The 25,300-nt window shown below is 38.3% G+C and overlaps 2 protein-coding genes and 2 pseudogenes across 2 annotated transcripts in view; 3 read left to right on the forward strand and 1 right to left on the reverse strand.

Moving 5' to 3' along the window:
- Positions 1-25,300, reverse strand: part of ZBTB14 (zinc finger and BTB domain containing 14) — a 178,526-nt gene that overhangs the window by 115,225 nt on the left and 38,001 nt on the right. The window lies entirely within an intron of this gene.
- LOC150002852 (cyclin-G1 pseudogene) lies at positions 458-1,211 on the forward strand (annotated as a pseudogene).
- Positions 14,981-15,615, forward strand: LOC150002853 (ADP-ribosylation factor-like protein 2-binding protein; annotated as a pseudogene).
- LOC150002854 (protein LDOC1-like) lies at positions 19,765-21,112 on the forward strand. Its single transcript, XM_090285777.1, has one exon. It carries the CDS (start codon positions 19,784-19,786, stop codon positions 20,180-20,182), a length of 399 nt encoding a protein of 132 aa, XP_090141903.1. The 5' UTR covers positions 19,765-19,783; the 3' UTR covers positions 20,183-21,112.

Consider the following 25,300-nt stretch of genomic DNA (forward strand, 5'->3'; position numbering starts at 1 on the left):
AAATGTAGTAGCAGGAGCTGGCCTGAGGACCAGACTGGTCACCACCCAGCCCACCTCCCACGTAGTCGCTGGGGCCAGGGCACAGCACAGGACCTGGCGCAGGAGGCTCTTGGGTGCTGGCAAAGGGGTCTGTGAAGCAAATAGGCCCTGAAGTCACCTAGGCTGGAGCTGAACTGCTGGAAAAGAAATCACACTCTTCTTACAATAGAACAGGAGGGAACACTTCCTATCTCATTCTATAATGTTAATTTTACCCTAATACCAAAGACACTTCAAGGAAAAATAAAAAATAAAAACTACAGACCAATGGTTCTTTTGAGTATAGATGTAAAAATCCTCAGCAAAATACCACCAAACTGAATCTAACAGAATATTAAAAGAATTATACAGCCTTTCAGTCCTGATACCATGGGCTGAGGTGAGAGCAGGCCAAGGAGCTGCACTGGCGATCAAGGAGTAGAAACAGCAGCCAAAGGTGCATGACTCAAGACTATTTGAATCTGCATATGATAACAGTCTCAAGATGACTGCAAGACTAAGAGGATTTGAAGTAAAAGATCTTGGTCGAACTCAGTCCTTTGGCTGCAACACAGAGACATTTTTATATGTGTGGATTTATTGGATGGATTCCTGTCCAAAATGAAGGTACAGCCCAAGCACCTTGGTTGTGTTGGACTAAGCTGCTTCTACCTGGCTGTAAAATCAGTAGGAGAGGATAAGAATGTCCTATTGGCAAGGGACTTGATTCAAATAAGCCAGTAGAGGTTCACAGTTTCAGATCTGATGAGAATGAAAAAGATTGTGTTGGAGGTGTGTTGGAAAGTCAAAGCTACGACTGCTTTCAGTTCTTGCAACACTATTATTTATTAATTTAAGAGAATTTACCATTTGAAAGGATAAATTGCATTAATTTTGAAATATTAGAAGTCTAATTTAAAGGCATGCCTTGTATGTTCAGTGTCTATCATTGACTGGAGATCCAAGCACAAAAGTGTGTAAAGCTAACAAAAGGCATTCCAAGATAAATGGCAGAGATTTGACCTTCTGGCAAGAGCTCATATCTGAGTATTTAACTGAATATTCATCAAACAAGTGTTCCAAACCAAATATCCAGAAGTTGAAATGAATTGTTTCTGGGCAACTGCATGGCAATCGAAGCATAATTACTACAGAATAACTCCCTTCCATCAATTCCTGAAATGGTTCCTTAATTGAATTATTACAGCAACAAAAATACTTCTCTGAAGCCATTCTCCACAATCCTGAAGTATGAATTTTATAATGTTACAGTGGATTTAAGCTGTAAATTATCAAACATCACTACATTGGCATTGATGTTCTCATATTTGGGGAAACAACCTAATTAACATTACACTATAGTGGAATTATGCTGAAATTTGAATTTACCTGAGGCATACAAACAAAATCAAAAACAGTATGTGAACTGTTAAAGGCAAGTCAGGGAGAGTAAACTGTGAATCTTCATTTCTAACATTTATCCAACTTTCTAAATTGGGTCAGTATATTTAGATGGTATTAAAAATGGTAACCTACTTAATTTAAATTTAAATTTTGAGGTTTACCTTTAAATCAACATTTCACTAATGCACTATTAACACATAGTAAGGGTCACTATTTTAGGCAGTGAAAATGGTTTCTTAGCATTTGTAATGCAAGTAGATTATCCAGAGATGTGGACTTTATTGCTACATGAGAATTATATTTAAATTTGAAGACATTTTATATAAGGCAAAACTACATACCTAGTAATTTTGGCATATTAAGTTATCCTTAATATTTTTTATAGAAAATAAGCGATGCTTGTATCCAGGAAAAAAAGTTTGCATACAAAATCTACTGCTTCAATATAATTTTCCCATCAAGAAAATTAATTTTATTGTATTAGTGATTTAAAATAAGTTTACAACACTCTGAAAACTTGCTGATTTAACAATCTAGTTGTTTTTACTAAGGACTGTTTTTACAAAACTGCCATTGCTTCTAATTTATAATTTTGTTTAAAATGAAGAAAACATACTTTCACTAATTTCCCCTACTATGCCAGCAGAAAGTCTTAGGTAAATAATGCATCTTCATAATCATCTTTATAATCATGATATTGCTGAGGTAGTGTTCAGGATATTTTATTGTCAGTGAATATAAGGAGAGGTACAGTGTTAAAAGTGTCGTAAATAGTTACTCAGTGCAATGATGTAGCCTGAGTCCTTGCAGGATGACTGTACCAAATTTTGACATCATGTTTTGGATAAATATGCACTGGAAAGTAAACCAAAGAATCACAATATATCTTATACTTTTGTAAACAATGTGTTGTAGGTACCTTTTCAGTTTTCCCAAAAGGCTGTTATATTTCAATATTTTGATTACAGCCTTGTTAATTTTGAGTTAGCAGAAGTAACCTAACCAATTACTGTTATGTTTTGGTACTAAGAGATATACATTTCAATAAAGTTATCGAAATGCAAAAAAAATAAATAAATAAAAGTATTACACGCCATAACCAAATAAGATTTATCCCAGTAACATACAAGTGGTTCAATATATAAAAACCTGCTATAAGCACATGAAAAGAACGAAAGGGAGAAAAAACAAATGATCATCTCAGTTGATGCAGAAGAAGAATTTGACAAAATCACACATCCTTTTTATGATTAAAAAATAAACAAGAATAATAGGAAACTTCCTCAAGCTGATAAGGACATGCTTGTATATGAAAAACAGCTATAAATATATGTTATAGCGTAATACTAAAAATTTTACCCCTACACAAGGAACAAGAAAAAGATGCCTAATTTTGCCACTTATTCTATTGTACTGGAAGTTCTAGCCAGAGTAATTAAGCAAGAAAAAAAAAAGGCATACAAATTGAAAAGAAGTAAAGCTATCTGTATTTGTAGATGACATGATATTATATGTAGAAAACTAAAAAAAAATCCCCCCAAATTATTACAATTAATCAATTTAGCAAAATTTAAGGGTACAAGGTCAATACACAAAAAAGAATTGTAGTTTTATATACTGGCAATGAATAATTCCAAAAGAAAATTAAGAAAAAATACATTTATAATAACATCCTAAACCATAAAATATTTAGTAATAAGTTTAATCAAGCACATAATGCACTAAAAACTACAAAACATTGCTAAAATAAATTAAAGACCTAAATAAATAAATAACTACTCCTTGTTCTGGATCTGAAGACATATTGTTAAGATGACTATTCAAATTGATCTACAGAGTCAATGCAATCTCTACCAAAATTCCAATGGCCTTTTTTTTTGTTGAAATGGAAAAGGTAATCATCAAATTAATAAGAAATTGTAAGTAGCCCCAAATATCCAAAAACAACATTTAAAAAGAAACCTAAAAAGACTCACACTTTCTGACTTCAAAGTTACTATAAATCTACAGTAATCAAAACAGTGTGATACTGGCATACAGATAGACTAATAGATCAATGGAATAGAATTGAGAGTCTAGAAATACACCTGTATATCTATAGCCAATTAATTTTCTATAAGCATGCCAAAATCATTCCACAAAGAACAGTCTCCTCAACAAATGATGCTGAGACAACTGTATAACCATATGCAGAAGGAATACATTTGGGCCTCTATAACATATCATAGATAAAAATTAATAGCCTAAATATAAGAGCTAAAGCCACAAAATTTTAAAAAGAAAACATAAGGGTAAGTCTTCGTGATACTGGGTTTAGCAATAAACTTTTTGACTTGACACCAAAAGCACAAGCAACAAAAGAAGAGATAAATTGGACTGAATTTTAAAACTTGGTGTATCAAGTGACATTATCCAAAAAAAAAAAAAAAAAGTCAGTCAACAGAACAGCAGAAAATATTTGCAAATTATATATCTGACAAAGGTCTAATATCCAGAATATATAAAAAGAATTCTTAAAACTCAACAACAAAAAGATAAACCAATTTAAAAATGGGCAAAGAATCTGAATGGACATATTTCCAAAGAAGATATGTAGATTGCCAACAAGCACATATATGAAAAGATGCTCAACATAAATAGTCTTTAGGGAAATGCAAATCAGAACCACAATGATGTACCACTTGACACCCACTCGGATACTTATGCCTTTTATTTCTTAAGGGAAATAACAAGTGTTAGCGAGGATGTTAAGAAATTGAAACCTTTGTAAATTCCTGGTGGGAACATAAACTGGTTAAGCCACTGTGGAAAATAGCTTGGCAGTTTCTCAAAAAGTTAAACATAGATTTACCACAGAATCAGGAATTTCACCACTAAGTATATATCCAAAAGAATTGACACCAGGTACTCAAACAAGTACACATACCCACATATTGAAGGCAGAACTATTCATGACAGCCAAAAGATGGAAGCAACCCAAATGTCCATCTAAGAATGGATAAACAAATTGTGGTATACATTGAAAATGGATTATTCTACCATAAAAGAAATAAAATACTGATACATGCTACATTGTGTGAAACTTGAAAACTTATACTAGTGGAAAAAGCCAGATACAAAGTCACATATGATCCCAATTTATAGAAAATATCCAAAAACAGGAAAATCCACACAGACAGCATACAAATTGGTATTACCAGAGAAGGTAGGCGGAAGGGATGGGAAGCAACTATTTAAAGGACATAGTTTCTTTTGGCAAGATACAATTACACAACATTGAGATTGTACTGAATGCCACTGAATTGTTCATTTTAAAATGGCTAATTTGGAGATCCAAGATGGCGGAGGAGTAAATGGAAGCTACACTAACCTCCTCCCAGGACCAGTCTGGATTTACAACTTAATTTTGGAGAAATCACCTGGAATAACCAACGGAACACTAGCTGGAAAGAAGTCTTATAACCACGGAGAGACAGAAAAGGCCGCTACACCACAACTTGACCGGTAGGGAGTGCGGAGACGCGGAAGGGCTGGCTGGGCTCACATGGGTGGCAGCTGAAGGGATTGAGAAACAGCTCAGCAGCCGGGGATTCCCCCTGAGAAGGGCAGGGTCTAAACCCCCAGCTGGGCTTCCCAGCCTACAGCAACAGAGTGGAAAGTAAAACAGTATCAGCTGTGAAAAGCGAAGAGCCACAGGGTTTCTTGCTAGCCGGAGAGAAACAGCAGGAGAAAAAGAGCTCTTAAGTGGATCACATACGAAAATATTTTGGCCACCACTTACCCTGGGCTCAAGCAGAGGGAAGGCAGAGAGGACTGGAGACACTTGGGGAGAGTTTGGCACGGTGGCTTTGAGGGGAGAACTGGAGGAACAGCCGACTGGGTCCCAGTGCTGACTCATCCGCAGTACTGCGGGTAGACCATTCCCCTCCAAGTGGCGTCAGCCTGAGGGGAAGCAAAAGCCCTGCCTACAGGAATTAAGCTGCCACACCCACAGTCCTTAAGCCTGACAGCTAATCACAGATTGAGTAGATTAACAATCAAAGAAGACAGACAACAGCAGTAGATCCCTGGAAGTCTCCAACAGGCTGCCTAGGGCCAGACTGGTACATGATCTGACGCCACCAGAGGCAGATCCAGGAAGTGCAGATCATTCTAAGAAGCACCAACAAACAATAGGAGTCAAAAAAATGGGGAGACAGAGAAACAACCTCCCATCAAAAGGAAAGGTAGAATCCCCAGAAAGAGTGCTAAATGAAATAGAGGGGAGCGAACTATCAAATATGGAATTCAAAACATGGATTATGGAGAAGCTGAATGAGCTCAGCGGAAACTACAAAGAACTCCAGAAAAACTACAAGGAACTCACAGAAAATTACGTGAGCATGAAAAAGGACATAGAGGCTATCAATAAGAGCCAGGAGGAAATGAAGAATACGATCTCTGAATTGAAGAACACAGTAGAAGGAATTAAAAGCAGGCTAGAGGAAGCAGAAGATCGGATCAGCGAGCTGGAGGACAACCTACACAAAAACTCCCAGACAATGCAACAAAATGAAAAAAGACTGAACAAGACTGAAGAGGTTCTAAGACAGCTGCAGGACAACATGAAACGTAATAATATCCGTATCATAGGAATTCCAGAAGGAGAAGAAGAAGAGCAAGGGATAGAAAACCTCTTTGAAAAACTAATGACAGAAAACTTCCCTAACATGACGAGAGAAAGAGTCACGCAAGTCCAGGAAGCACAGAGGGTCCCAATGAAGATGAACCCCAACAGGCCCACCTCAAGACACATCATAATTAAAATGGCAACATTCAAAGACAAAGAGAGGATCCTAAAAGCAGCAAGAGAAAAACAACTAATAACATACAAAGGTACTCCAATAAGGCTATCATCAGATTTCTCAGCAGAAACACTACAAGCCAGAAGGGAATGGCAAAAAATACTTCAAGCAATGAAAAACAAAGGCCTACAACCTAGAATACTATACCCAGCAAAGCTCTCATTCAAAATGGAGGGTGAAATAAGGAGCTTCCAAGACAAAAGAAGGCTAAAAGAATACATCTCCACCAAACCAGCAATGCAAGAGATGCTAAAGGGTCTGCTCTAAGAAGATAAAGAAACAGAGAGAGACAGAGAAGAACATGAGTACAAAGGGGAAAAATGACAATGAATAAGTACTTATCGGTAATAACCTTAAATGTAAATGGATTAAACGCTCCAATTAAAAGACGTAGGGTAGCTGAATGGATTAGAAAGAATGACCCACATATATGCTGTCTACAAGAGACCCACCTTAGAACAAAAGATCTACACAGACTGAAAGTAAAGGGATGGAAAAAAGTATTTCAAGCAAATGGGCATGAAAAAAAAGCCGGGGTAGCAATACTTATATCAGACAAAACAGATTTCACAGCAAAGTCCATAAAAAGAGACAAAGAAGGGCATTTCATAATACTTAAGGGAAAAATCCATCAAGAAGATATAACCCTTATAAATATATATGCACCCAACTTAGGAGCACCCAAATATATAAGGAAACTTTTGAAAGACTCCAAGAAAGATATAGACAACAACACACTCATAGTAGGGGACTTTAACACCCCATTGTCAACAATGGACAGATCTTCGAAGCAAAGAAACACCAAAGATATTGAGGCACTGAACAACACTCTAGATCAAATGGACTTAGTCGATATATATAGAAGTTTTCACCCCAAAGAAACAAAATATACATACTTCTCAAGTGCACATGGAACATTTTCAAAGATAGACCACATGGTAGGACACAAAACAAGCCTTAACAAATTCAAGAAAATTGAAATTATATCAAGCATCTTCTCAGATCACAATGGCTTAAAATTGGAAATCAACCTCAAGGAAAAAACTCAAAAACATTCAAACTCATGGAGAATGAATAACATGCTATTAAATAATGAATGGGTTAACAATGACATCAAGGAAGAAATCAAAAAGTTTCTGGAAACTAATGATAATGAACACACAACAACCCAAAACCTATGGGATACAGCGAAAGCAGTCCTAAGAGGAAAGTTCATAGCAATACAGGCCTACCTAAAAAAGCTAGAGGAATATCTAATAAAAAATTTAACCCTACAGCTACAAGACCTAGAGGAAGAACAACAAGCAAAGCCCAGATCAAGTAGAAGGAAGGAAATCATCAAGATCAGAGCAGAATTAAATGACATAGAGTCTAAACTAACAATTCAAAAGATCAACAAAAGTAGGAGCTGGTTCTTTGAAAAAATAAACAAAATTGACAAGCCTTTAACCAGGCTCATCAAGAAAAAAAGAGAGAGGACCCAAATAAATAAAATCAGAAACGAAAGAGGAGAAATCACAACTGATACCACAGAAATACAAAGGATTATAAGAAATTATTACGAACAACTGTATGGCAAGAAATTTGACAACCTAGAGGAAATGGACAAATTCCTGGAAACCTATAGTCTTCCCAAACTGAATCAAGAAGAAGCAGAAAGTTTGAATAGACCAATAATAGCTAGTGAAATTGAAGCAGTAATCAAAAAACTCCCAGCACACAAAAGCCCTGGACCGGATGGCTTCACAAGTGAATTCTACAAAACATTTAGGAAAGAACTAACTCCTATCCTTCTCAGACTATTCCAAAAGATACAAGAAGAGGGAAGACTGCCAAACTCATTCTATGAAGCCAGTATAACCCTAATTCCAAAACCAGGTCAAGACACAACAAAGAAAGAAAACTACAGGCCAATATCGCTGATGAACATAGATGCTAAAATCCTCAACAAAATATTGGCAAACCGGATCCAGCAACACATTAGAAAGATCATACACCACGATCAAGTAGGATTCATCCCAGGGATGCAAGGATGGTTTAACATTCGCAAATCAATAAACGTAATACACCACATAAACAAAATGAAAGACAAAAACCACATGATAATATCAATAGATGCAGAAAAAGCATTTGATAAAGTACAACACCCATTTATGATAAAAACTCTCAGCAAAATGGGAATAGAGGGAGCATACCTCAACATAATAAAGGCCATATATGAGAAACCTGAAGCCAACATCATACTCAATGGGCAAAAACTGAGAGCATTCCCTCTGAGATCAGGAACAAGACAAGGATGTCCGCTCTCCCCACTCCTATTCAACATAGTCTTGGAAGTTCTAGCCACCGCAATCAGACAAGAAAGAGAAATAAAAGGCATCCAAATTGGAAAAGAGGAAGTAAAACTGTCATTATTTGCAGATGACATGATAGTGTACATAGAAAACCCTATAGACTCCACAAAAAAACTACTCAACCTAATAAGTGAATTCGGCAAAATAGCAGGATACAAAGTCAATATTAAGAAATCAAAGGCATTTTTATACACCAACAATAAAAACTCAGAGATAGAAACTGAAAGAAAAATCCCATTTACCATAGCAACAAGAAAAATAAAATACCTAGGAATAAACTTAACCAAGGAGGTAAAAGACCTGTACTCAGAAAACTACATAACACTGAAGAAAGAAATTAAAGAAGATACAAATAAATGGAAGCATATACCATGCTCATGGATGGGAAGAATCAACATCATTAAAATGTCCATACTACCCAAAGCAATTTATAGATTCAATGCAATCCCTATTAAAATACCAGCAATATATTTCACAGACCTAGAACAAATACTTCAAAAATTTATATGGAACCAAAAAAGAGCCCGAATAGCCACAACAATTTTGAGGAAGAACACAGTAGGAGGAATCACAATACCTGATATCAAACTATACTACAAGTCCACGGTAATCATAACAGTCTGGTACTGGCATAAAAACAGCCATATAGATCAATGGAACAGAATAGAGAGCCCAGAAATAAACCCAGATTCATATGGTCAACTAATATTTGACAAAGGGGGAAAGAACATCAAATGGAGTGAAAAGAGCCTCTTCAACAAATGGTGTTGGGAGAACTGGACAGGGACATGCAAAAAAATGAAACTAGACCACCAACTTACACCATACACCAGAATAAACTCAAAATGGATCAAAGACTTAAATGTAAGCCGTGATACCATAAAAGTCCTAGAGGAAAAAATAGGCAGGAAAATTTCAGATATCCCACATAGCAACATTTTCACTGATATATCTCCTAAGGCAAGGGAAATAAAGGAAAGAATAAACAAATGGGACTACATCAAACTAAAAAGTTTCTGCTCAGCTAAAGAAAACATCAGCAAGATGAAAAGGAAACCAACCATATGGGAAAATATATTCGCCAATGACATCTCAGACAAGGGATTGATCTCCAAAATATATAAAGAACTCATATGACTCAACACCAAGAAGACAGACAACCCAATTAAAAAATGGGCAAAGGACCTGAACAAACACTTCTCCAAAGAAGACATACAGAGGGCCCATAGACATATGAAAATATGCTCAACATCACTAGCCATCAGAGAGATGCAAATAAAAACCACAATGAGATACCACCTCACACCAGTCAGAATGGCCATCATCAACAAATCAACAAACAACAAGTGCTGGCGAGGATGCGGAGAAACGGGAACCCTGGTGCATTGCTGGTGGGAATGCAGACTGGTGCAGCCACTATGGAAAACAGTTTGGAATTTCCTCAAAAAACTAAAAATGGAACTGCCTTTTGAACCAGCAATTCCATTACTGGGATTATATCCGAAAAATCCTGAAACACCAATTCAAAAGAACCTATGCACTCCAATGTTCATAGCAGCACTATTTACAATAGCCAAGTGCTGGAAACAACCTAAATGCCCATCTGTAGATGAGTGGATCAAAAAACTGTGGTACATTTACACAATGGAGTTCTATGTAGCAGAAAGAAAGAAGGAACTTCTACCATTTGCAACAAGATGGATGGAACTAGAGAGAATTATGCTTAGCGAAATAAGCCAGGCAATGAAAGAAAAATACGTTATGCTGTCACCTATTACAGGAAACTAATGAACAACACAAACAAATGAACAAAATTGAACCAGAGGTATGTAAACAAGGAGTAGACTAACAGTAACAAGGGGGGAGGTGGGAGGGAGAAAAGGGGATAAGAAGGGGAAGTGTCAAATCAAAGAACATGTATAAATGACCCACAGACATGGGCAACTGAGTGGGGACTGAATGTGGGGGAAGGGAGGGGCAGGATACAGTGAAGCAAGAGGGGGAAAAAAAGTGAGACAACTGTAATGGAAAAACAAACAAAAAAATTTTTTTAGTGGGGGAAAATGAAAATATGAAGAATGGAAATGCCAGTTCAGTGAATATTAGGACAAAGATTTTCCTTCACATTGTATATTTTTCTCCCTATTTGAGCTCTCCAGAGTTTGGCATTCTAAACAAATAAGTAATGACTTAAGTTTCTTTGCATAGAACTGATAAGACCAGTTGTTAATAGAGGTTCCTTTTTCTGACCAAGCCTTTGACTGGAATGTCAAGCCTAAAGGAGATATGCTTGGGCTCAGGTTGTTACCAAAAAGCCCTAAGGAACTGGGAATGACTTTCAAAGGTAATAAAAGCCCGCGAAATAAAAGGCCTGCTGCCATGGTTGGTTGTGCGGTCCACAGCAATCTCTCCAGGGAAGGAACGAAGGTTGTTTTCCTGAAAGATGGCTAGAAGGGACCTTAAGGCACAATGGAAAACCAGAAAGACTTGGAAAGGACAGGTGTGTACAGGCAAGGATGAATGCCAGGTATGTGGCCCAGCTTCTGTGCCCTGAAGAGCAGACTGAGGGCCACCCTAAATGTTCCTTGGGTAAGTTCCAGCAAAGCAGAACTAAAGTTCATAAGTGATCATTTGCTGCTCTTGTTATGTTTATGCAAACGAACAGGATAAATTAAAAATGGACTTAATGTAGTCCCTTTAAAGACAAGGAGAGTAATCTTAGGGAGAAAAATCATTATTCAAGGAAAATCACAATGATCAGTGGCAGACTGTAAAGTAGGGCAGCTAACCGTCTTAAAAGTTTCTTCTCACTTAAAAAATAGTTTCACTTGAAAATTAAACCATATCTGTGATATCACCAAAGAGATTCAAGTTGCAGGCAAGTAGAATGTCAAGTGCCTTGCAACTGGATGTCTTCCCAATAAGACAGTCTTACAGATTTAGAGACTTGTTTGTTGGTTATGTTATATAAATTAACATGTGTTTTCTGTTTTCAAAGGGCATAAGCCTATGACCGCATTACCTGAGTGATTGTCTGTACACATAAGCCTCACTTAATCCTCTCTGCAGCGCTGCCTCCTGAGACTCAACAGTTTGGCTGAACTAAATGGCTGTGTTGGTGAAGAATGGGGTGGTCTGTGGGCTTCACTTTAAAACTGAATTCTCTTTTCTATCCTAATGGCTTGGACAGAAAGGGCCCAGAGGTCTGAGAAGGGGGAAACATAAACTATTTCCCTCAGCCCAAACTAAATATAATGGGCAAAAGGGTTTTGGACAGGCGAGATGTGCCTAGCACACCTTCCTCCAAAGAAGCCCTTTTTTTTTTTTTTTTTCTCCTAATGTGGAACATTGAAAAATTAATCCCTGCCTTTTGTCACCTAGTAGTTATGGATTGAATGATGCTTAACCCTTTTTGCCAAATCTGTTGCCCCCAGAACACAACAAGGATGCCAGCCTGCTAAACCAAGCACGCCGTTGTCCGGAGACAGCCAACTGACCTGGAGTCTGCACAATCCTTCCCCATGTGGGAAGGCCACCCTCCCCTCCACACCCCCACTATTATTAGGGATTTCTGGACCCAAGGGTAGGTAGGACGACGACCATGTCCAGCTTGAAGCAGCTAGAGGAGCTTGAGACCTTCGCCCATTGTCCTTTATAAGATTACAAAGGGTCTTAATATCTGAGAGGGAGGGATAGTTATTTTTTACGAACCATGGGTATGGACTTGGGGGGGGATGCTGGGGGAGGGAGATACTGGGTGGAGGGGAGTAAAGGGGAAAAAATTGGAACTACTGTAACAACATAATCAATAAAATATACTTTAAAAAAATGGCTAATTTTATTTTAAGTGAATTTTAACTCAATTTTTAAAAATTATGCACAAAAAAAAGGAGATCCTTCAAACAATACCTCTTATATAGATTATTAGCTTCCAAGAGTATTATTCAAGTGTTAAATTCCTGAAGTTTTAAAATTTCTCCTCAGGAGAACTTTACAAAAAGTAATAAAGCTATTTAACATTTTGAGCACTTACTCTGTATCATGCATTATATTAAAAGTTTCACATACATTGCTTCCTTTAAACTTAACTATAGCCATCAATACATTTAATTTAAAGAAGAAAAGCTGAGATATATAAATATTAAATTGCTCTAAGTTACACAGAACATTTAGCTATTAACTATGCTTTAGTTTAGCAACAGAATGAAATAAACATTCATTCAGTTCATTGAGTGCCTGTTAAATTTTGTGTTTTTCTGTGTGGTATAGGTAACACTGTGATACAAAAGATTTCTTGAAGCAATGTGGATAAATATTTTTAATAGGTACATTAAAAAACTGTATTCTAGAAAATATAAAAATGAACTATCAAGCAAAATATAGATCCATAGACAGAAAGCAGGCTGACAGCTATTGAGAGGGTTGGGTAGGGGTCTTGGTAGGGGAGTAGAGGAATTGAGAAAATAAGGGAAAAAGATCTCATCGATACAGATGGTAGTGTAGAGATTGTGGAGGGTGGAGAAGGGTATAGGGACATAAATGGTGATGGAAGGAGACTTGACTTGGGGTGGTGAACACACAGTAGAGTGTACAGCTGATGTGTTGTGGTATTGAGAACCTGAAACCTGTATAATTTTGTTAACCAGTGTTACCCCCAATAAATTCAATATAATAAATATAAATTAGACACCAAAGCTATAATGTCATAGTATTAAGATAAGACTAAAGTAAACATGTTTAAGAAATAAAGTTGATTTAAGTAAAACCTAAAAATAATAGCTGACATTTATTAAGTATTTAGTACTTGCTGCACACTGTTCTAAAGAAGGGCTCTAACTTATTAATGCATATATTCACTTATTAAATAAATTGTTAATACAGTACTTGCATGTCAAAACTATGAAGGTTATATATATATATATATATATATATATATATATATATATATATATATATGACTGCAGTGTGGAAAACACTGGTATAATTGAAAGATATAGCTTTTGGAGTCAGACAAGACTTAAAAGAAGCCAGAGGGGTAAGGCAGAATGATAGAGGAAGGAGCTCAACAGGCAGATTCTAAAATGTATATAGTAGGGCAGAGACCCAAGAAAGAGGGGATGCTCCTGAAGATCAACAAGGTTTAATAGGACCTATCCTACCCAATATAAAAACTTATTATAAAGTTCTGTAAAGTAAGACAGCTTGGTATTTGTGAAAGTACAGTCAAACATAAATGAAACAGAATAGAAATGAAACTGGAAAAGCTGGCATTCATGCTGCCTGTCACTACCAGAACCAATAAGTAGAGACAAGAATTGAATCTTTATGGGTGCATTATTCAGATGGCCAGCTGTCTGAGAAGACAGCAGGTTATGTACCCTAAAAGCCATCTTAACATCTCACCTCAAGCATACCATTTTTATAGGAGATGAAAAGGGTAGGTAAGAGGTCTAGAATTCAGGATAAAAGTAGGTAAAGTTTGGAATTCAATAGAAAAGGTTAGTCAGATAAAAGTTGCAGTCCTGCTTTTTTCCTAGCATCCCAGTAATTCTTAATCTGCATCCTGGTTGGCAGCCTTCCATCCCTGGAACACAATGGCTCAGATACCATCTTGATTGCTTGCAGACCCCATGAGGCACAAAGGTTGAATTGCTTGTGGGTCTTGGAGTCAACGTAGGTTCAGTCATACATTCCAGTTCCTGGAACAACAGCCTTCTACATGCATTAATCACTAAATCTATTAACTATAAACTAAATCTAAAAATTTTTAACTGTATAATTTTCCCATCAGAAAGCCCAGAATCACACACATGTATAGAAGCTTGGCCTATTAGAAAGATGGTGTAGCAAAACAACGAGAAAAGGAGAGATTATTTAATAATTATTGTTGAAACAAATGATCAGTCATTAAGAAAAAAAATAGTTGGATACCTATCTCACAAAATTCAATTCCAAATGGAACAAAGTCTTAAATTGAAAAGGTAAATCTTTAAAAGCTAGAAAAAAAGTATAGGAGAATATTTTTCTAACCTGGGATAAAGAGAGGTTTTTTTTTAAAGACATTTTATCAATAAATGTTAAACAGAAAAGAAAAAAATGGATAAATTCAGCTAAATTAAAATAATTTCTGCTAATCAAAAGACAAAAAGGGGAAGCAGGGGGCATGGCCCCTTGAGGCCAGTAACTCCTCTAGGCCATGGTGGCTACAATGGCTCATACAGAGGCCTGGCCTGACCAAGAAGCCACAGGCCTCCTCCATGCTGGGTGGGGGTTTGTGGAGTAAAACAGAGGTTGGATCTGGAGGGCCCAGAGAAAGATGGGTTTTCTCACCAGCATGGGATGGATGCAGAGGCAGTGGCAATGAACGCCCTTGGGGAAGAGAGCTTCTCACTTTCTCTTCTGCCTCTGATGCAGAATTTAATGCTGTGGCTGGATATTTGGAGAACATTACCATGAGTGATGCTTTCCAGTTATTATAGAGAAACTTCATAAACATGTACTACCAGGAGTTCCAGTTATTACAGAGAAATGTGATGGACAAGTACTACCAGGAGTTTGAAGACAGAAGAGAATAACATATCTGCATGACTATTTTTAGCAAATGTATTTCTTTGGTAGAAAAGTATATTAAAGAACAGCTGCTGGAGCAGATTCCTGGATTTAACATGGTAGCCTTCACAGCAACTCTACAGCACCATGAAGATGAAGTGACTAGTGACATTTTTGACATGTTGCTCATGTTTACTGATTTTCTTGCTTTTAAGGAAATGTTTTTGGACTACAGAGCAGAAAAAAAAGACCTGGAACTGGACTTAAGCAGTGGCTTAGTGGTGACTTCATTCTGTAAATCATCTTGTGGCACTAGGCCCTACCTCCAGGCAATGAGATTGTTCTGGACATCACAGCCCAGTTTACTGGGAAAGGCTTCAGCGAATGACAGAAGAGATCTTGGGGAGACAAGCTCTGTTAATGGGTCAAAAAATACTACTACCTGACCCTACTGGGTCCCATTTCAAAAAACCATGTGTTCAGTAACCCTAGTACTCCTCCCTAATTGGACATCTCTCTCAGGGGTCAGGCTCCTCTGGAGCAATCCCACCTGGGGGGCCTTCCCCAGCACACATGTTGCTGTGTCAGCACAAAAGTTTCAGTCTTCAGCCTCAATGGGGTTTGTACTGTTTAGGAGCAGTTATCTAGGGTATTACTCAAGCCAGCTGCCTGCCCTGAAATATCTGGAGCTTCTGTTGTCACAGCAACTCTTGGTGTAGGAATCAACTGAAAGAGCTTTTACCTAAAAGGTACATGTTAAAGTCAGTTCCTAGTCTTACATTTGCAGTCCCTATATCACTGTCTTCTACTGGTCCTGATGACAGATGAATACTCAGGCTAATCTAATGGATATAATCTTGGAACTTACAGGATTACCCACTTCAAGATCAAAGTATTATATGCTGTGTGCTTTTTAGCTGTTCTACGAAAGCAAGAATGCTTTCTATGTTGGTGCTCCTATTTTACTGGACATCAATGAATGTGTGCTTGTGCTGGCAGTAGACTAAAGGTAGCCTTTTCTCTTTTTCTTATAGCATGATAAGTGTTTGTGCAGGTTTGCTTAAACTTTTCTTTATAAATTAGATCATTAGGTTTTCTGTCGGGGTAAGGGTCTGCAATTCCTTCTGTCTGTTTTGATTTACTACATTGGCTTAGCACAATGTTTGATAGAACATTACTGACCAGAAAACATGGATGTCATATCTCTAGAAAAGGAAAACCTAGTGTAATTCCCAATGTGTACATTTTTTTTAAGTAAAAATAAATATCTGTACTGACTTTTCATTGACTGTTCTAGTTTAAAGGATGAGCTACAGGCTATATGTTTTCTGTACTTATGTAGCACTTATTAAATATGTCTGTACAATGAGTAAAAAAAAGATCTTAAAAAGTAAGAAGGCAAAACTGCAAGCTTGAGTAACATATATTCAAATCATATAAACAAGAAAAAGTTCATGTCCAGGGTTTATAAATAACTTGTACAAAGTGAGAAAATAAAATGACTTCCCAGCTCTGGCCTGGTGGCTCAGTTGGTTGGAACATCATTCCACACACCAAAAAGTTGTGGGTTTGATTCCTGGTCAGGGCACATACCTAGGTTGTGGGTTCGATCCCCAGTAAGAGAGTGTAAAGGAAGAAGTTGATCAATGTTTCTCTCTCACATCGATGTTTCTCTCCCTTTCTCCCTTCCTCTCTCTCTGAAAACAATAAACATCCTCAGGTAAGGATTTTTTTTTTTTTGTGACCTCAAAAATGGGTAAAATATATGAACAAGCATGGCACAGAATAAGAAACCTACATGGTCAAAAAATTTATGAAAATATGTTCAAACACACTAGTAATCAAAAAATGTAAATTAAAAGAACCAATCAGATATAATTTTATTCCTACTAGATTAGCAAATTTAAAAAGTCTGACAATACCAAGTGTTGGTTAAAGTATAAATTGACACAACATTTTAGAAGACAATGTAGCATTATCTTATAAAGTTTAGCATTCACATGCCACCTATTCCACTATTACATATAAGCCCTAAAGCAATTCTTAGCATGTGAACCAACAGACATGTGTAAGAAAAAACATATAATCATTTGCAATAGCAAACATCTGGAGATAATCTAAATGTCCATTATCAGGAAAATGGGCACAAACTATGGTATATTCACACAGTGACATATTACCAATGAAAAGAAATGAAGTGATGCTGCATAAATGACACAACTTGAAGAAATTTTAGAAACATAATTTTGAATTGGTGAAGCGAATTGCAGAAATCTAAAGCAGTCTGATACTACAAAGCTTAAATAAGCAATGCTGAGCAAATAAATATATAGTTATAGAGAGATATGAAACTATATTTTTTCAGGATACTTGTTAACTTAAGGAAGATGGGATAAGGGAATACCACCACACAGTAAATTCAACATTCTAGATCTTAATCTGGATCATAGATTCAGAAGTATTTACTTTATATTAATCTTCATAACTTAAATATATACATTTATATTTATTAAACATCTATCATATTCTGACAAGTTTTAATGTATTTTATAATATATGATATGTGCAAAAGAATATATGTGGCTATTCTGAATTAATGGCAGGCACATCCTGAGTGTTTTGAGCATGATTTTCCAGTCTTATATATGGATTAATAAACTTTATATTGCATATTGAGGACAAAGTAAGAGTTCATTTTGGCTCTGAAACTTTAAATGATATTTTAAAATGATCTGTAGCTCCAGAGAAATTCCATAAATTATACTGAGTCAGTAAATGGCTTTCCTTTTTAGATTAATTGAATATGATGATGTTATCTTTTTCCTTAGCAAAAAAAATTAATTTCTAGCTAAAAAGGAATAATGAACACTACATATTCTTCAGATTAAGCCTAAGATCTGAAATGCATTTTCAGTTAAGTTTTACATTCATCCTTTCTGGTTTCTGAAATTCCCTTTAGATAATATGCTAAAAATTGAAAGCATTTCTTTTATAATTCCTCATATTTTCTTTCATTTTAATAAATTTTGTTTTAATAAAATCAATAATCACTTCAAAAAATTTTCCACAATAGACATATAAAGAAAAAATTTACCAGCAAAGATGACTTTTTTGTTGACTTTTTCTTTCTTGAAGTACATATATTTAAAAATATTGATATCAAAGTTCTGCATTTTGCTTTTGAAAGTGTTTTAATATAATTTATGACCTGCAGTTACATTAGGAAAGATATTATTTGATCAATACTAAGTAGTCTCCAACAGTAAAATACCAAATAATAAAAGCCGCAATCAAAAACTACCATATCCCTGTAAATAACAAATGAAAGTTTCTGGCATAAGGTATTAGTTTTCATCTCTAAAAAGTCAAAAATTATATCCTTTAAAGTAAGTATTACTACTCATCAAGATATGTTATTTGAGTTTCTTAGCCCCTGAACTACATAGCAATATCCCCTCCTAAACTTTACTACCCACAGATTCACCTCTGGTGGTTCTTGCATGGGAGGGTCCAGGGATCAATATTTTGAGTCCCTCAACTTTGGAGACAGTGGCACAAACACCTGTAGCCGCAGAGCCTGACAGCGGGTTCTTGCTAGTTTGCCCACTCAGTAAGGCAACTGCAGCTGGTTGCACACACACACACACACACACACACACTTGAAGTCTTTAGCACATCCCACTGGTGGAAAAAGTAAGAGGCTGGTTAGATAGGAAGGAAGTCGGAGCAGAGCCTTACTACGGGAGAGAAGCAGTGCTCTCAGCCAGCGCCTGTAAATGGTGGCTGAATTGAACCAGATGGTATCTGTTCCTTTCATTAATATAAACATAAACGGCATTAATGTAGACATGGCCCCTTCCTATCTACAGACTCGGCCCACCACCTGCAGTTTAAGTTCATCTTCAAAGCCGTGGCACTTGTGAAGCTTCTCCCACTGTTCCACTGACTTTGTAGCCCGGGCAAGTTATATACTCTCTGAGCTGACTTCTGTCCTCAGGGAAAAAAAACAATCAACAAACAAGACATGGGCTTGGGGGAAGTAAGCAGTGTAGATGAGTAGATGAGATTCTGTAAGGCTCCTAGCATACTGTCAGGTTGGAAGTCACACGACATAGTCAATTCTAGAGGGACAGAGGGCTTCATTAGAGTTGCCTCCTCGAAGCTTGGACGTAACAGTGAAGAAACAACATGGAATACAACGAGAAGAACTGCACGGCACCCTGGAGACCAGCGGAATCAACTGCAGCCTCACAAGGAAGTGCAGCTGCCGGACCCGCCGCTTTCTCTTTAAACACCTGCGCTGCGGCCCGCGGAGGGGTCCTGCGAAAGAACGCTGCCACGAAGTCAGATTCCTCCGCCGGTCATGGCGCTTCGTCTTCCGGCTTCACCCGCGTCTACCCTCGATTTGGTCCTCTCCTTCCCTCTAGGTGCCAGCTGTCGCTTCTCTGGCAGATAGCCCCGGATACCCTGCCCAGCACCCTCGGATTTAGGCCCAACTTGGTGTGTGGAGACCACACTGCGCCGCTGCCGAGACCGCCCCCGATCCCTCAGGCACTTCCGTTCCGGCCTGGGCAGGTCGCAGCCGGAAGGGGAGCAGGCGCAGGGCGGGCGGTGATGGACGCGCTGGCGGTCATGATGCGGAATCTCCTGACCCAGAACCATGCCCTGCGCAGGGAGAACGACGAACTCACCGACCAGGTGCGGCGACTGCTCTGCGAGAAAGCCAACCTGCTAGCCCAGGTGCGTCCGCCAGCTTGCCCCGTGGTTTTTCCTGAAACGTTTGAAGGCGACTCTGCCCGGCTTTCAGAATTTTTGATCCAAACCACCTCTTATATGAGGTTCTTCAAGAACAGATTTTCCAACGACACCCTAAAGGTGGCATTTTTAATCAGCCGCCTCTCTGGGGCGGCAGAGGAGTGGGTAGTCCCCTACATCGAGAGGGAAAGCCCCATCCTAGCACATTACGAGAGTTTCGTGGATGCGCTGAAGCGGGCCTTTGGCAAGAATGGGTAGAAAACCGCAAGGCCTGGACCCCCTCCTGTCGGGAGTGACTGCGGCCAGCCCTCCTGCTCCCCACAACCCCAGCCCTGCTTGGCTTGATTCACAAAGACTCTCCAGTAATCAGCTACTGGGCTCCGAGCCTTACTAGAAAGCTTGGCCGCCACCTGTTCTTACCACCCTCACTGCCTTTGCCCTCTGCCCAGCAACACAGCCACTGGCCGAGAGCCTGATAGAAACTAAACGGTCACCCAGGATCATGCTCCTGCCACCTGATGACTCAGAAGATGGTTCCTGTCAGCCTTTGAAAATCAGGGTCAACCTGGGAAGTGCCTGAGTTTGTCCCAACCCCCGTGGACACTGGTGTAGATCACTCCGCCACCGCCACCGCCACCGGGGACCGCTTCCAGGGTTACTGTTCCTGGCGTCCAAAATTTGGACATTTTCTCCCCGAGAACCAATTTTCCACTTCATTTCTGTTCTGGAAATACCAGAGTCTCAAAGACAGTGCCTTTTAGTCACAGAAGTCCGGGCACTGGACACTACATGGAAAAAGTTTTACATTTAAAATTTAAATACATATTTATCTTAAGTTACCGTATGCCTAGTACTGGGTGTTAAAGGAGAAACAAAAATAAGTAAGACAAAGCAAATATGTTCTGAGAAAAAATTTTAAGTGCATATTATGATGTTTGATAAAATAATAATACATTTGTGTATAAAGAATGGCATATTTGATTCTTTTTATTAATGGCCTTTTCTTACTTCTTGCCCCGTAAATTGAACACATGCAGCTTACAAAGGCGACAGAAAACCCATTTGAACAATTTTTATGATATTGTTTTTAAAAATGCATGTAACTAGTGGCAAAAAAAAATGCGATGGTGCATTCTTTGAACTGTATCCACCTGGCCTTATTCCTTATTAAATGACTTAGCTCCTTCATTTTTTGTAAACTACTTTGCATTTTTGGCCTCAGCTTTGTTTCTGTAATTAAAGGCATTAGCGGATCATTAAAATTTGTTTCAAAATTCTGTGATTCTCTTATGAGACCAAAGAAGGGAAGAAAAAAGGAGGATCTGAGCCCTCCTATTAAACAAAGGGTTTCTGTAAACCTTCTAGGGAGGAAAATCCTAACTGCCTTTCCCTAAAAGTCCATGGATTTTGTTATTCTGGTAGTCAGTATAGTCTCACTGAAATGTCTTCTTGAATTCTTGGGTAGACATTTTCATATTGAGAAAAATTCATCACTACCTCCTTTGTGAGTAATTTATATACCTGAGGACCATAGGAAAAATCTGTATTTTTGCAAGATGTGATTGATGACAGGTTATAGCAATTATATAACATTGCCGATTTGCCTTACAAGCATTCATAAGTGTGATTTCTTATTACCATACTTTTGTAGCCCATATGTACTAACAAAAGAAACTGAATCTTAGGCCTATTTGCTGATAATTTCAAGGCAGTGTTTTTCCCACAGTAAAAAAAAAATTTACAGGATATAACACCAAATTTTTTTTTCAGTCAGCCCCACAAGAGCAAATATTTGATTGGATACAAAAACTTTCTGCCCTTGCTGGTCTGGTTCAGTGGATTGAGCATAGTCTACTAACAGAAAAGTCACTGCTTCCATCCTGGGTTAGGGCACATGCCTAGGCTGTAGGCCAGGTTCCTGGTTGTGGGTGTGTGAGAGGCATCAGTATCAATTCAAATAGCATAAAAAAATGTGACTAAAGTCAAAATATCTCTTAATTTTCTGTAGCTATCTTGTTGTTGAGGATCACTTAGTATATAAAACTTGCTTACAGTCAGTTAACACAGAAATAAAGGAGCCAGGAGAGAAGGTCTCAGTGACTTCCACATCAGGTTTTTCCACATCTGCAGGTCATAACAGATTATGATCAATTCATTGTTGTCTTTAATCTTCTGCTGAGTGATTTACAGGGAATAAATCTGTTATCAGAGAAACCCTGGTTCTTCTCACAGATGTAGTAAAGAATTACAGATCAGCAAATTTATAAATAGGCACCCCAAGTTTATTAGTGGATGGGATAGCAGAAGCAAGGCTGGCTTGAGGCTGGGGTGGCTAGTTCACCTTAGTGTGGCCAGAGGCCTGGTGGTCAGTGGCCAGAGGGCCAGAGGGCCAAGAGTGATAAGAGAGAGTCCTTTTATTCTGAGGACTTAGGTAGTTGGCAGGATGGGGTAAAGAAGTTACATATTGATTGACGGGTGGTGCTAGCTTTCCTGGACTGGGGTGTGAATACCCAGTGTTAATGGGCTTTATTTAGGCCCTATAGGGCTTCTCTCGCCTTTCATCTTTCAGGGCCTTGGGATACAAACACAGTTTCAAAGGCTTTCCTTCCTAGATAGAAGGAAGGAAAGGACAGATAGAATTCCAAGAACTTTTCTCTTCCTGTGCTAACATAGTGTTTGTTTCCTGTGCTATTGGAACACCTGGCAATATTATCTGACCAGGCCCAGGACTGCTGCGTTAATGGGTGAGGCATGTCTCCCTCTGCTACTCATTCTCCTGTAACGTCCTAATCTGATCCTTTGTTCGGATCACCTAGATGGCCAACTTTCCTATGGATTTAAGCAATTTCCTCATCTGCTAGATTGAGTTTCTCTTTGATATGGGTCTGGAATACTTTTACATTTGGCCTTCCATTTGAATTTATAATCTGTAATCCTCAATAAATTTCTTCTGCGATTCTTCATTCTTGGAATAGCCTTTAATCATCTTTTTCTGTTTCTCAAATCCCTGAAAAGATCAGAGAAAGATGTGTTCATGGAGTTCATGTTCATAGTAAGTTGATCTTTTTCTTTCAGACCTAGATTTCATCTTTGGTAAGCTCCTGTTTCTGAGCCTCCTGCATCACTTGGGGTCTAGTTCCTAAAAATCCATCCCAGTGTTTCAGGTGGAACTCCTCATATTTGCTTTTCAATTCATGTTTGCTCTCCATTTGCATGGCCAGGTTCTTCTGGCTAAAACCACAGTACATCCATGATGGGACCAATGGAGAGTCAGACCCACAGCCTGAGGATACATCAGGGGGAGTTTGTCACAGGAATTTCCAGAGGTCCAAAGAAATCAAACGCCATCAACCTTGCTTTAGGTGGACTTCTCAAGAAGTCTTGGCATCATGAATTCTGTTTGTCTCAATGGCCACAGAAACCAATTTATTCAAGCTGTCTTTCAATAGTGCATCAAATAAGAGGTACAAAAACTTTTCCCAAAGCAGACACCTAAATGATGATATTCCAAACTGCTCCAAATAATCTATCTCAGCGCAGTGCCTAGAATTTCAGCTGGGCCTCTGAAGCTCTTGTATTTGAGGTCCATGGCAGTCTCTGACCCATGCTGAGAAAGGGGAGCAGGGCTCACTACCTGGACTGCTTGTGTGAACTGATGCACCCAAAGAATCCACTGTTCCTCCCTCACCCACTACTCTCTGAGCCTCCACTGAGAGTGTCTTTTTGTACTCCAGTGATTCCACTTCAAATCCAAAAATTGAGGGGCACTGATAAAGGATATATTAGTCCCAGTAAAGAGCTCAAAAAGGGTAGATGTGGAAAAAAATTGCACAATTTTTTAGTTCCTTTTGAGTTGGGCTTATATGACTTTACTTGATTCGGGCATTTTGTGATTTACTAGAAAAGTGGGAAACTCTTCATATATTTAAAATTAGGGAGTGCACTCATTCTAGAGCCAAATAAGCATAATTTATTATACAGTTGTTTTTATTTCTGTCTATGATGCAAGTTGTTAAGATTTGACTAAGATTTATTTTGGGCATCTTGACTTCTTGACAATTAATTGAAGGTAATGTGCTAGCAGAGCTGATAACTACCTATGTAATGCAAACTACAGACATCTATTAATTCAAGTAGAATAAAATCCTTCCTTTTCCCTAGGTCCTTTTAAATGGACTTCTGTCAACAGTGCTCTAAAATGATTCTTCAGCTTTACCTGAGGGGCTTAGTAAAAAAACAGATTGCCCCACCCTATCTCCAGAGTTTGGGTTAGGATATGAGAGTTTGCATTTCTAACTACATTCCTAGGTGATGCTAATGCTGTTGGTGCAAGAGTAAAACAGATTAGAAATAAGAAAAATATTTAATTCTCCTTTGTGCAAAGAAAAGAGAAAGAAAGAACTTATTTTAGAAAACTTGTCATTAAAGTTCTTTCCCTGCCTCTGAAATGTATGTAACCCTTTTTAAAGGCAAAATAAGCCTCCTGCCTATTTTAGAATCCAGAAATTTCTCTTTGAAATGGGCCCTGGAGTGACCACATTGAAATGTAATCATCAAGGGAAATAGCACCCTATTTCCCAGTCTCCTGGACAGTATAAAAGCCTAACTTCAGCAGGTGCCTGGCTCCAAATTATAAATCTACCTTTTGTCATAAAGATAGAAGAAATCTATTTTCCCTTTGTATAAAGGCAATTAATCCTTGAGAATGAGTTATTTATCTTCAGAACATGGATATACTTAATGGGTTTCATCTGCTTTGCTAAATAGGTGAGATTTCTTTTTGTCTTTGTTATCTCTTTTTGTGTCTTTCCTGTGATCTGCCTTACATTCTAATGTTTATTCCATAATAAAACATTATGGAATAAAAACATTCTTTCTCATCTATCTTTGTGGAGAAGATTTTTTAGGTTGATAAGACATGAAACAGGGCAAGCGGCATTGTTCCTTCTCATACCCCTCCCCCACATCCGGCACCACAACGTTGTGAAACAGGTCGCCCATTAAGGACGAATACCTAAGGCTCCGCCCCTTACAATGAAATAGGAGCAACAGCCCTGCCTGGGACATGGAAGTAAACAAACACAGGAGACTTCCAGCCAAGATGGAGGCCTAGACTGACATGCTCCGTCTCCCTCCACAACCAAGAAAGAATACAACTACTGCAAAACCAGAAGCAACCAGAAGTACCAGAAAATAAATGGAAGTCCAACGTATGAATTTATAAAGAAGTGGTGCGCATCCAGACAGGTAGGAGGGGAAAAGCCAGGGAGGAGAGGTCAAGCTGTGCTGTCTACGGCAGCAGCAGCGATGGCAGCAGGACAGCGGTAAGCACAGACACCCATATTTAAGGGGAGGTGAGAAGCGCCTGGGGAGCAC

This window comes from Furipterus horrens, unplaced genomic scaffold, assembly GCF_987537825.1.
Source record: "Furipterus horrens unplaced genomic scaffold, mFurHor1.1.pri manual_scaffold_8, whole genome shotgun sequence".
Classification (NCBI taxonomy): Eukaryota; Metazoa; Chordata; class Mammalia; order Chiroptera; family Furipteridae; genus Furipterus; species Furipterus horrens.

Bases quoted from the DNA above. Each gene is read 5' to 3' on its own strand.
- LOC150002854 (XM_090285777.1), top strand. From the start codon at position 19,784: ATGGACGCGCTGGCGGTCATGATGCGGAATCTCCTGACCCAGAACCAT.